General features: G+C 40.5%; 1 protein-coding gene across 2 annotated transcripts; it reads left to right on the forward strand.

Moving 5' to 3' along the window:
• The first annotated feature begins 1,334 nt into the window (after positions 1-1,334).
• Positions 1,335-8,178, forward strand: LOC130135073 (vesicle-associated membrane protein 722-like). 2 transcript variants are annotated; one of them, XM_056303328.1, is made up of 3 exons: positions 1,337-1,521; positions 1,607-1,687; positions 7,968-8,178. In XM_056303328.1, the coding sequence occupies exons 1-3, from the start codon at positions 1,504-1,506 to the stop codon at positions 8,127-8,129; spliced, it is 261 nt and encodes an 86-aa protein (XP_056159303.1). In that variant the 5' UTR covers positions 1,337-1,503; the 3' UTR covers positions 8,130-8,178. The 2 variants fall into 2 exon arrangements, with proteins under 2 accessions (XP_056159302.1, XP_056159303.1); XM_056303327.1 differs by having other exon boundaries at positions 1,335-1,687.
• The last annotated feature ends 5,290 nt before the right edge of the window (positions 8,179-13,468 follow it).

Genomic DNA, 13,468 nt, shown 5'->3' on the forward strand with positions numbered 1-13,468 from the left:
ATGATATGTCCCCCATGCGTGAAGGAGTATGTAATACACTGTCTCTCGCCATAGACGTTGCACGATCAAATTTTCTTGAAGTAAAAGAATTTAATTTTGGCTAAAAATCTTTGATGTGGCAATCTAGTTAGCGCTAACCATCATATGTGGTATGGCAGAAACTGACGTGGATATTTTTTAATATTTTTAAAAATTTTCCGATTTTTTTTAAATTTTTTTTATTGATTTTTTTTTTCTTCACAAGGCCAGTGGGGCTACCGGCCAATGGGCGAGAACCGCTAAGCCCTTGCCGGCCATAGTGAGGCGGGCGAGGGCCGCGATGCCCTCGCTAGATTTGGCAAGCCGAGGGTGTCATTGCCCTCCCCCGGGCCCTCATTGAGCCCTTGCTCGCGGCCCTCGCCTAGGGGCTGCAGGTGACTCCGCTGGCCATGCGAAGAAATAAAGAAAAGAAAAGAAAATAAAATCAATAAAAAATATGGAAAAATTTTAAAAAATTAAAAAATTATCTACGTTGGCGATTTCCTGCTAAAATTAGCCAGAAGGATTACATTGGAAAATCGTCAAAATGTTTAATTAGAAAATTATCAAAAATTTCAAGACTAAAGTGACACAATTGAAATGTTTAGGATTGAATTGACCACTATACAATAGGTTTAAGATTTTTTGGACAATTTTCCCTCTTGAGATTTGCCATCATCTTGAAATTATGAAAAATAAGAAATATAGGAAAAATCTAAAAAAACCCCTAGACAGCGTGATGCGTGCTTGACCCAAGCCGCCATGGACAAATCCGGATCTAGACACTCACAAAGAGACTTATGACAATAGGCTCGTTCGTCTTATTTTGCCTTTCTTATTGGCCTTCATTCTTTAATGTAGTTTGCAGTAATAATAGCCATCTTAACTTGTTCCACTTTGTGAGCAATTCTCATTTGTTAATGAATTGGGCAATTCCTTCCCAATTTATGGGACATGGCTGAAAACGCCTTGGTAAAATAATGCAATTTGACAATTAATCGGTTAATTACTTTCCAGAATGAATACAAAAGTAAAGGATATTAGCGTGTGTTGATTGCTTTTTATTTTTTTGTTTGTAAAATGATTTCAATTGGAATAAATCTGGTGAAAAGGGGTACTAACTGCTTCTTTGGTAATTGATCTTAATTAAAAATTTCTTTTGGTAACTTTCTTTTCCCAAGAAATTAGATGGGAGTCAGTATACCTGACATGTTCTTTATTATTGCATGGTGGACTGGTGGAGTAAAAGCTGGGACCGCGGTGGTGCATACCTTGAACAGGTGAGTTGGGTAAACATCGCCTTCTCTTCATAAATTCATATTTATGAATACAACTTATTTGTTCTCCACCACAGAATATGCTGAGCTGAGCTTTGACATAGGCCCAAACTGAAGCAGCATTGTGCAGTATTGCGGGGATCATCCGGAGGAGATCTGCAGACTTGCTAAAGCGAAAGCTCAGGTATCAGAAGTGAAAAGGGTTACGATGGAAGAAATGGAAAAGGTGAGCATGTGTTATGCTCTATCACTAAGTTGGAACTATGAGAAATTGGCGTGTAACATTGGACTTATGTCGCTCTGTCATGGAGGTTCTGGATCGTGGCGAGGAATTCGAGCCTCTAGTTGACAAGAAGGAGAATCTTCCTTCTCCGGTCAGCAATCTGTTACATGTGAGTTCCATCCTGGAGCAATGTTATCTTATCTTATTGAAGAATCCGATTGTTGTGTGTAAGAAGCAGGATCTGGTGTTCAGAAGCTGAATGATTGGTGCATCACGACTGATGATTTAGAGGCAAATCATTAGATTGCAAAACACAATTACATTACAGTTGTATTTTTCTTACATCAGTTTGTTTAGTCATGTTCTCCAGAACCGATCGACCTACTAGTCCAGCCAACTTATTCGGGTCATCCAACAATTATTTAATCGGTAGCCTAGAAGTTTTGCTTATATGTGACCATCAATTCTTCCCCATTCGCTCAATTGAGCAGATTTGGTAACGAAAAACGGACAGTCTGTACGCTTCTTCTAGGTCTTATGCAGATGTTTCATTTTCTGATCACTTCAGCCCAGTTGCTCTATCGAGTGCAATTGTCCAGTGATCTAGTTTAGAGTTTTTAGACCACTAAATAGTTCAGAGGGAAGCTGTTTGACATGAACAACGTTGGGGATCGCCAATTCACTACCATCTGTTCCTATTCCTCTTCTCATTCCTTTTGCCATATTGTTTCTCGCAAGTCAGCGGATTACATGATGCTGTCTCTGCCGATCTGCTTTTGATTCTTTGTTGCTAGGTTTTGCATCAAATTATTCCTTTAAAGCACAAAATAACATTAGGGATATAGACTTTCCTAAGAAAGGTTATTTGAACTTTTTAAAGATTTAAATGTCATTCTACGTTTTAAAATGAGAGTTCCAGCTAAAAACTACTCATCTAATGGTTATAAGTCTACTGCTTTCAATAGTCCGCTTTCCTCTACCCAATCTTCTCATATCAAATGTATGGAAGGATGTGTTAACACAATGATATTTCGAGGAAGAAAATCACGTTCCTCACTTTTCTGTATTTCTTCTTATCAAGTTTACAATGACCTAGAAGCGTATATATATACAAAGAAAAGAAAGAATCTAAAAAAATATATCCTCTAAACTAGCTAACTATAATCCTTGATTCTAGCTAATTACAATCATAAATATATTTTACAGCTCATTCTCACACTCCCCCTCAAGTTGGTGCATAGATGTCGTGAATGCCCAACTTGTCAAGTGAGCTGTAGAAGATCCTGCTTGATACAGCCTTCGTCAGAATATCTGCCAACTGATCTTCAGATCGTACAAATGAAAATCGAATCACTTTGGCGTCCAAGTTTTGCTTGATAAAATGACGGTCCACTTCAACATGTTTGGTACGGTCATGTTGAACTGGATTATGAGAGATATCAATTGCTGCTTTGTTATCACTGAACAACTTCATCTCGGCTTTAGGAGCAAACCCAATCTCTGACATTAACTTCTTAAGCCATAGGAGCTCACACACCCCTTTGGCCATCCCTCTAAATTCAGCCTCTGCACTTGATAATGCTACTACTTTCTGTTTCTTGCTTCTCCAAGTAACTAAGTTTCCTCCCACAAAAGTGAAGTATCCTGAAGTTGATCTTCGGTCATGAACACTCCCGGCCCAGTCCGCGTCAGTAAATCCTTCGATTTCAAGATGACCCCTTTTTAAGAACCTCAAACCGCGTCCTGGAGAAGACTTCAAGTAGCGAAGTATACGCAACACTGCATTCATATGATCTTCACTTGGGGCATGCATAAACTGGCTAACAATACTCACCGCATATGCAATATTAGGACGAGTATGCGACAGATAAATTAGTTTGCCAACTAACCTTTGATATCTTTCTTTATTTGTTGGCACTTGATCTGGATACTCCCCAAGTCTATGGTTCTGAACAATTGGTGTGTCTGCAGGTTTGCAGTCCAACATTCCCACCTCTGCCAATAAATCTAGCACATACTTTCTTTGTGAGAGAAATATTCCCCCTGTCGACCTCGCTACTTCAATCCCTAGGAAGTATTTCAACCCCCCAAGATTTTTCATCTCAAACTCCTCAGAAAGTTTCTCTTGAAGCTTAGATATTTCTATCAAATCATCTCCAGTGATAATCATATCATCAACATAGATAATCAACATTGTAACCTTCCCTTGATGTCGTTTTAGAAACAATGTGTGATCTGAGTCACTTTGGAAATATCCATACCTCTTCATCGCCAAAGTGAACCGGCCAAACCATGCTCGTGGAGACTGCTTCAGACCATACAATGATCTCTCTAACTTACACACCGCCTCAGGCTATGAGGATGAAGAATAACCTGGCAGAACATCCATATAAATCTCTTCTTCGAGATTACCGTGAAGAAATGCATTCTTGACATCATACTGGTGTAGTGGCCAGTCTAAATTAGCAGCAAGAGACAACAAGACCCGAACAGTATTAAGTTTAGCAACCGGAGAAAATGTCTCTTGATAGTCAATTCCGTAAGCTTGCGTATACCCCTTTGCTACTAGTCTTGCCTTGTACCTCTCAATCGATCCATCTGCTTTGTACTTCACAGAAAAGACCCACTTACATCCCACAGTCTTCTTTCCCTTGGGTAAATCTACTAGCTTCCAGGTCTCATTTTTTTTCAATGCAGCCATCTCCTCCTCCATTGCTTGAACCCACTTGGGATCTTTCAGAGCATCCTGTACCCCTTCTGGAATACGAACTGCGGACACGTTCGATATAAATGCCTTTACTGGGCCTGACAACCTTTTGGTTGACACATAATTTGCAATAGGATATGTACATCTCTTCTCTTCAGCATCCGGCGAATATCTATTTGGAGGCTTACCTCGATTGTGTCTAGCAGGTAATTTATATCCCACAGAAGTATTAAGCTCATCAAAGATACAAGAAGGAGTAGGAGAGGTTACCTCAGGAATATTCTCAGGAGTTGAGTCGGGTACTGGAGAAGATGGAAGCTGTTCTTCATGATTTTGCTCCTGTAGAAGTTGGCCACCCTCAGATGATACCTCTTCTACTTCCTCAGACGATACCACCGCCTCAGACGATGTCTTCTCCACACCCCCAGACGATGCCTCTTCCGTCCCCTCAGACGATGCTTTCTCCACCCCTCCAGTATAATACACTACCATGCTCTTCCGCCCCTTCATACGATACTTTCTCCACCCCTCCAGATAATATACTACCAGGAAACTCCCACCAATTCGCCCTTTCTATCTCGTATCTCCCCCGAAAGGAAGAATGGGAACTCGGATAAAAAGATTCAGCTTCCACAAACGAGACATCCATAGTCACATAGGTTCGCGGGTAGAAGGGTCATAGCAACGATATCTCTTCCGGTGTGTACCATACCCCAAGAACAGAGACATCGTAGTGCACAAGGATCAAGTTTCGTTCACGATTCTTTGGGATATGAACAAATGCAACACACCCAAACACCCGAGGAGGGATGGTCGGGATCGAAGGTAAAGGCACATATGTGGACAAAGTCTCGTAGTGGTGTTTGAAAGTTTAACACTTTAGACGGCATCCGATTGAGGAGATGGACAGCTGTAGTCACACTATTGTCCCAAAATCTCTGAGGCACATGACTTTCAATCAACAGAGCTCGAGTTGTCTCAAGGATATGTCTATTCTTTCTCTCGCCACACCATTCGCCGAGGTGTTTGAGAGCAAGATGACTCATGAATCATGCCATGTTGTTGAAAATACTCCTTAAGGTATTCATTCATGTACTCCCCACCATTATCACTTCTTAGAACTTTGATCTCATCCACTAAATTAGGTCTCAGAACATAGTATGAAAATTTCTAAATATCTTGGCTACCTCATTCTTACTTTTCATCAAGAAAAGCCATGTCATTCTAGTACAGTCGTCAACAAATATCACAAACCACCTACAACCCGAAACAACAGTAATAGGAGATGGACCCCAAACATCTGAATGTATCAAAGAGAAAGGAGCTTCACTTTTATTCAAACTTATAGGAAAAGGAACTCTATGACTCTTAGCCAATATACAAGTCTGACATTGCAAATTTAAATCCTTCAAATTCAAAAACAATTCAGAAATAATCGCTTCAAATAACCAAATGACGGATGTCCCAACCGTCGATGCCAAAGCCAAATCTGTTTTTCTCTCACGATGGATGTACTTGCTAGCATGATTTGCACTCCGGAATCGAAGTCATCCATATAATACAGCCCCCTCTCTTAGTACCACGCCCAATTATCTCCTTCGTGAGAATATCCGAAACAAACAAAAGTGGGGATACATTATAACAAAGCACAATTCAAATCTTGAGAACTTGTCCTACCGAAATCAATTTGGTCGATACTGAAGGGACAAGCAAGGTGTTAGGAAGAGAAAAAGCAGGAGAAATCGCAACAACTCCAGCCCCAGTCACCGGATAGGTGTATCCATTAGCATTTGAGATACTGTCACGTCTTGGTTTTGAAGTATGAACAAAGTCATCAGGAGTAAATGTCATGTGATCAGTAGCTCCCGAATCAATAACCCAGTGATTGCAATCAATCTGATTAGAACTAACCAAAGCACTTCCATGGTTACCTCCTGACATCAAATTCTGAGGATCAACGTGAGGTATCAGTGACAGTTGAGGCTCAGCAGTTGCTAAAGAAGCTTTCCCTTTTCCTTCTGTTTGCTTCCGAGCTTTCAACTCTTTCCATCAATCTGGATACCCATGAAGCTTAAAGCACGTCTCCCTGGTATGCTTAGAATTACCACAATTCGAGCAACCTCCCCCCGGAGAAATTTTCTGGCGTAGTGCCGAGCTAGGCTTTCCCCCTTCCTGCGTAACTCCTGGCTTCGCTATTTGCAACAGCTGTTCTTGATTTGTTTTGACATTCGTCCTATTCCCCCGAGATACCATGGCTGCTGAATCATGGACCGTGTCGCTGTTGGTCAGCATTACAGTTTGTCTCATGTCTTCTCGACGGACACGCGCGTAGGCTTCTTCAACAGTAGGAAACGGCTGCATCTGCAAAACATCTGCTCTAACCTTGTTAAGACGGTCGTCCAACCCATCAAGAAATATGTATACCCGATCTTCCTGTATAGCCATATTGTATCTTTCAATATCTTCAGGATACCGCATTGGGTTCGGACGGCGAAAGTCGATTTCTCTCCACAAGCCTTGAAGGTTGTTGTAGTACGCCTCAATTGGTCCTCCTCCTTGTCGCATCCGAGCAACACGCCTCTTCAAGTCATAAACCTGAGAGGCATCCGTTCCGTCAAAGAAAGTCGTTGCAATTGCATCCCAGACAGATTTCCTTGTTGGGAAGCGAATGAAATTGCCAATCAACGCCGAATCCATGGAGTTGATAAGCCATCCTTTCACAGTCGAGTCTTCTGTTTTCCACCTCCGAAAGCCAGGATCTGTAGGCAGTGGCTGAGGAAGGTCTCCATTGATATATCCCAGTTTGTCTTTACCAGTGATGTACATCTCGACAACCTGAGACCATAATCCATAGTTGGCCCCATCCAGTTTAATTGCAATTTGAGATGAAGCCGAATCATTCTGCGGTGTTGGTGATGGAGGAGGAGGGTGCGTCTGGTTCTGAGTGAGAATCTGAGTTAATCTGGCAGTCAGATTCTCCAAAAAAGCTTCCGTGGTCGAATTCCCCCCTTGGTTCTGATGGGGAATCACCGCTCCGGTAGGGTTCTGATCCTCCATGGATCCAAAAACAATCGTGACAAAGATGAAGAAGATCGAGGAGGATGCACGCCGAACAGCGCAATAGAGAAAGCGAGCGAAAAAGAAAAAAAAATTTTGGGGGCGCTGCCCCCGAACCCCCAGCCCGCTCACCGGCGAGCGGGACCACCGTAATCGAGGATTCACGTACAGTACTCACAAAGAGCAAACCCCTTGGCTCTGATACCATGTTAACACAATGATATTTCGAGGAAGAAAACCACGTTCCTCGCTTTTCTGTATTTCTTCTTATCAAGTTTACAATGACCTAGAAGCGTATATATATACAAAGAAAAGAAAGAATCTAAAAAAATATATCCTCTAAACTAGCTAACTATAATCCTTGATTCTAGCTAATTACAATCATAAATATATTTTACAGCTCATTCTCACAGCATGAGCGGAAATTCATGATCAATGTTATTTAAATCTTGAAATTCAATAGGAAAATTGCATGACCTACATAGCTTTATTCGTTTCCATCTTAGTTTAAAAGGTTGATAAGCAACGGAAGGATGTGTCGTAGGGAAAGCATTTTTTGTGAAGTGCTTGAAAGCTCAGATGCGCATGGAATAGATGTATTTGGAGCAAAAACAAAGATTACTGTCCTTTGGTCAATAGAATTAAGGATTTCGGTGTCCGACTGACGTGAATTTTCTACTTGCAGGCTCAAGATTTTAGGCAGCAGGGGAACCAAATGAGAAGGAAGTTATGGCTGCGCAACATGCCAGTAAATCTGATAGTTGTCGGCACGGTTGTAGTTCTCGGCACGGTTGTCGCTCTGATTCTGATCATAGTTTTAAGTATTTGTGGTGGCTTCAAGTGTTAATGGAGTGACACTGCTCTGATATTCTTTAAATCCTCCGTAAGTTTGAAGTTTTCTTTCTATACAATTTAATATCAAATTGTAGGAATAGGGTGCCCAGTCAATGCTTAGCTGGGTATCCGGACGGCCAGGTGTGGGGCCATTACTTGGCCAGGTACCTGACCTTGTTCACCTAGGTCTTCGGGGCTGAGACGATCTATGAAATCTTGCAAAAGAATACTAAAATATAACAAATATAATATTAAATAATCAATAACGTATTTGAGTGGGTCTTGTAATCATCAAAAATTAATTAGGGTCAACAATCATTAAAAACAAGTAGTTAATTCACATCAAAAGGTTAAACATACATTCACGCGAGGATATTTTGAAAAATTATGAGCTAACATCTTCTGCAAAAACCTCAAGATTCCATGACTACATTACATGGTGTGATTTCATCAGAAGTAGATGACGATTTTGTTCATGCTCTAATGGGAATTTGATAAATTAAACCGTATATTTCCCTTCTCGTATTATACTAACAGAGCTCAAAATATCTATGAGATTGGTAAATTGTAGAAGAAATCTGTCTAAATGGATATAAATGTCAAGTCAAATGTACATTATTTAACATAATCTCAAACTCAAGGCGATTGTAGGGAGACCGACTGGACTTTGGAAATTAGGCTGCGACTATGTCTTGGATAATCAGCTTTAGTAAAGATGTTAGCAGTTTGATTTGCGCTTGAGATAGGAGCAAAAGGGCAGTGCTATGTCTGAGATATTGTCTAATGAACGGGTAATGTTTCTTAGTGTACTTTATTTGTGATGGGTTATATCCTAAACAGAATCAGAACAATCACACAGATAATAGAAAAATTGACACACGAGTTTACTCAGGTTCAGTCCAGAATATGGTTACGTCCTGCAAAGGGATTCCACTATGATATTTAGGTTTACAACTTCAACAACTCGTTACAATGATCTCTCATATGAGTACAATATATAGGACTTAAAATGAGCCCAAAGCCCAAACCTATCCGAATCCCTTTGATCCCACAACAAACAGGTCAGCTTAACCCCCGACATTCCGTGCGTAGGGGTCACATGTCGTCGGTTCATACTTCGATTTTCCTAAGCTCACGTAGGCGTGCCTGATATGAGAAACAATGGTCCTCGAAGTATTCGCCAACTCCAACAATTTGTCCATGGAAGACATCATTATGGGCGATCTCTTTAGCACTCTTATTATTGATGATACAAAGTGGCGTCTGCCAATGGTTGACACCATCCCGGGTATTCGACTTGGCATTTGGTTTGGGAGGCATCAAAGCGATCTGTTCATTAATAGAAAGAAGATTGGAAGTACTTGGCTTGAGTAAGATAGTATCCATCGCAGAAAGAAGGAAGACACCTCAAGCCCTAGAAAATAACTCAGCTGGCCCAGATGTTTCATCTCAAATGTTGAGTCAATTGCCGGTTAAAACCCCAATTTGCTGGAATGGTCGTCTCTGGTGATGATCATGCTATCAACATAGAGTAGCAACAAGATGATGCCTCAATCAAGCTTCTGTATGAACAAAGCTGTAGCGCGAGGGCCAAAAAGGAAACCAAACTGTTCAAGAATAGCACTGAATTTAGTCAACCAAGCACATGATGCCTGTTTCAAAGTCATATGAGGCTCGTCAAAGACGACAAATCTTGCCTGGAGGACAATCATATGCCAAAGGGGGTTGCATATAATCTTCTTCTTGCATTGGAAAAAAACATTTTCTCTGTCTAGAGTACGGACATATGTCCAATGGCGAACTCCTATGTGAAACCTTTCGCTATTAAGCAAGCCTTATACTACTCAATAGATTTATCAGAGTGAGTCTCAACTTAATAAACCCATTTGCAATCTACGGTAATCTTTCCGAGCGGAAAATCAGCAAGCCCCACTTGTGAGTCTTTGCCTACACAGTTCCTCAAACATAGCTTTCAGCTGATGAGCTCACGACAAGCCTCACGGCAGGATTGACGTCTATCAGACTGTCGTGCAGGAGGTTCAACATGGGAGGTAGTTGTGACAAGGTGATGTTTGCTGCCTCTCTCTCTCTCTCTCTCTCTCTCGAAACACCCCCAACACGGTCACACGAGAAGAGAGACACACGGAGCCCCCAACATAGTCACAGAGAGAGAGAGAGACACAAGGAGCCTCCAAGAGTCGATGGATTATTAAGCAATGAAATTTATTACCAAAATATTTATTCATGACATGATTTAAAACCACAATATTATACACCTTCTCTACCATTAGAAATCTGAGAATGTACGGAAGCATGGTTTTGATATCAATGATAGTATTTGATTTAATCTGCAAATGTATATAGTACATATTTCGTAGAGGATGGGCAATGGAACAATGTAGGATAACTTCAAGGGATGTAGGCAAGGTTTCATGGGATAAGGATAGTTTGATTAGTTGTTAGAATTGGTGTTACAGTAGTTGGAGGAGATGTTGGTGAAGGAGCTACATGGTATGGAGTTTATTTTCACGCTCCTCACTCTTAATTACATGAATGAGTGCAAGCTCTATTTGTAAAGCAATTCCACCGACATATAGTTTAAAGTTCCTATTTGATCAGATATTGTGCTCTTGTTTGCTTCGTTTCGTGCACAAAACGGTTTGATTAGTTTGTTGAGAATAAAGGAAAAGTCATGTAAATATATGATGCACTAGAAAAGTGGATCCTCATTAATGATACGGTTCCATTTTGGAATTCTTCACTAATAGTCAACATGGTGAAAAATGACAATACAAATGCTATAATTTTCGTACGGCGCTCACTTGAAGGCCATAACGCTTTCTTTGACTACTTGACTGCAACAGCTTTTAAAAAACGTTCACTTGAGTACTAGAACTTTCGATTGATCACTTAAGTGTTATAACTTTTTAAAAATGGTCACCCAAAGCCAAAATTTTGATGTGACATAGCACTTGTGATTAACATTTTGGAAAAATTATGGCACTTAAGTGATCGATTGTAAAGTTATATGGTACTGAAGTGAACGATGTACATAGGTTATAGCATTCACATGATTGAAAAAAAAGTCAGGCACTCAAGTGAGCGCCGTACAAAAATAATGATATTTGTTGTGTTCTTATCCACGCTAGCATTCTCTTCATGGATTGATCTAGTTAACGGGGTTTTGCTCTTTTTATGCCTTCCAAGAGAGTTGTTTCCACATGAAATATCTCTTGCCACCTTCAACCAAAAGACTAAATGATCTTGCCACCTTCAACCAAAAGACTAAATGATCCATCTGATTTTGATTCGAAACAAGAATTATTATTTCTTTAAGGAGTCACTTATATTAAAAAGAGAAAGAGAGTACTTGACTGAATACATTGGTTTTACGAGGGGGCTCGTCTATTGGTCAAACTTACCGCGCAAATAACTTTCAAATCCCATAATAGATTATCAATTGCCTTTAAATTTCACAAGAGGGCCCGTTTAGTTATTAGTAAGTTACCAATGAATAACAATTTTACCACTTTCAAATTCTGCAGTAATTTTAATTGTTTTTAAGATTCAAAAGTAGGCCTATTTATTCGTCAGGCGTTTGGCAACCATTTTGTTCTCGAAAACTGATTCTGCTCAGAAATGATTCTTTTTTATTCCGTGCTTGGGAACAATTTCTAAACATTTGAAGGCGTTTAGTAACTGCCCAAAATTTCTTTTTATTAATAATATTTTGAATTTTTTAATATATATATTTTTTCCTTCCCCTTCCCCTTCCTTGGCCATGGCCAGGTCGTCGGCGCTGGTGGTCGGCCATAGGCCAGGGCCGGCGAGGACGGCGGCGAGGGTTACCCACGCTAGATCCGGCGAGGGCCGCGATGCCCTCGCCGACGGCTGGCAACTGGCCACAGGTCAAGAAGAAGAAGAAGAAGAAGAAGAAGAAGAAGAAGAAGAAGAAGAAAACCATGAAGAAGAAAAAGAAAAAAAAATTATTTTCCATTTCTGATTCTTGTTCCCAGAATCAAGAAGCGACTTTTTTTTGCTTCTTGATTCTATTCCAAAACTGATTCTGGGAACAAATTTTTGCAAATTTGTGCTCGAGAACAAAAAATTTACCAAACGGATTTTGATTCCAAAACTGATTCTGGGAACAAAAGAATAGAAATAGTTACTATTTGGCCGGTTGCCAAACGTGCCCTAAGTTGCCAACGAAATAATCATTTAGAGCCATTGAGTTTGGGAGTATATTGTAAACCATTTTGAAATTTTACAAATAGGCTTGGTTAATCGTTTATAGGTTAGTAGAGAAGAAATAAATTTACCTAGGCTTGCCAAACAGACTAGCATCATGCTTTGACCTGCCTGGAGCTTGACAATTTCTTTTAGGGTGGAGGTTAGGCTACAAAGGGATCGGGCTGGCCTGAGCACGGCATGGCACGGCATGGCTTGGCCTATCACATAAACGGGTCGAGCCATCCCCCGGCTCACCTAGCCCCTTTGGTAAGGGAGAGCATGGTTCCCAAGTAGAATTGGGAGCTGGACCGAACTTGCCATGTGAATCGATTCGGTTCCAAGTTTCGAAGGGAATAACTTTGGTTCTCGGTTCCATATTTTTTGAACCTGCACTATGTGGTACAGTTCCCAGTTCTCACTTGGGAACTGAACCTAACCAAACAAAGAACTAAGGTAACCCTCAAATAGAGCATGACATATACAACATAACATGAGGCTTGAGTGAACGAAAAGAAAATTCCCTCCTCCCGGAGCAACTGCTTGCCTTTCATCATGGTTTTTGGCTCCTCTGAGAGCATGACATTTAGGTTTTATGTTATGTGTTATGGCCTTGCTCAGGGCCTTTGCGGCCCTACCGGCTGAGGGCAAGGCCTTTGTGGCTGCCGCACATAAAAAAAAAACAAAGAAAAAAAGGAAAAAAATTTAATAAATAAAAATTCAAAAAATAATGAAAAATCAATTTTTTTTAAAATAATACAAAAAATCCACGTATGATGATTTGTCGGAAGTGGCACTCAAATGATCGATTTTCCTCCGATGTGGCACTTAAGTAAACAAAAAAAAAAGTTATGGCATTCAAGTGAACTCTGTACGAAAGTTATGACACTTCTGCTGTTTTTACCCCCATAGAGGAGTAAGCAAATGCTGCTCCCAACTACTACGAGAATTGCTTTTGCTTTCCTTATCATAAACTTCCTTAGCGATGGTAACAGTATCTAGTCCCTCCAAACTTTTGCCTAATCTCTTAAATTTAATGTTTAGGGATGGTAATACTATCTAGTCCCCCCGAACTTCTGCCTATTCTCCTAAATTTCATGTTTAGGGATGGTCATACTATCTAGT

Source organism: Syzygium oleosum, unplaced genomic scaffold (assembly GCF_021117445.2).
Source record: "Syzygium oleosum isolate NSW1041296 unplaced genomic scaffold, Sole_v2.1 Sole_v2.27, whole genome shotgun sequence".
In the NCBI taxonomy this organism is placed as follows: Eukaryota; Viridiplantae; Streptophyta; class Magnoliopsida; order Myrtales; family Myrtaceae; genus Syzygium; species Syzygium oleosum.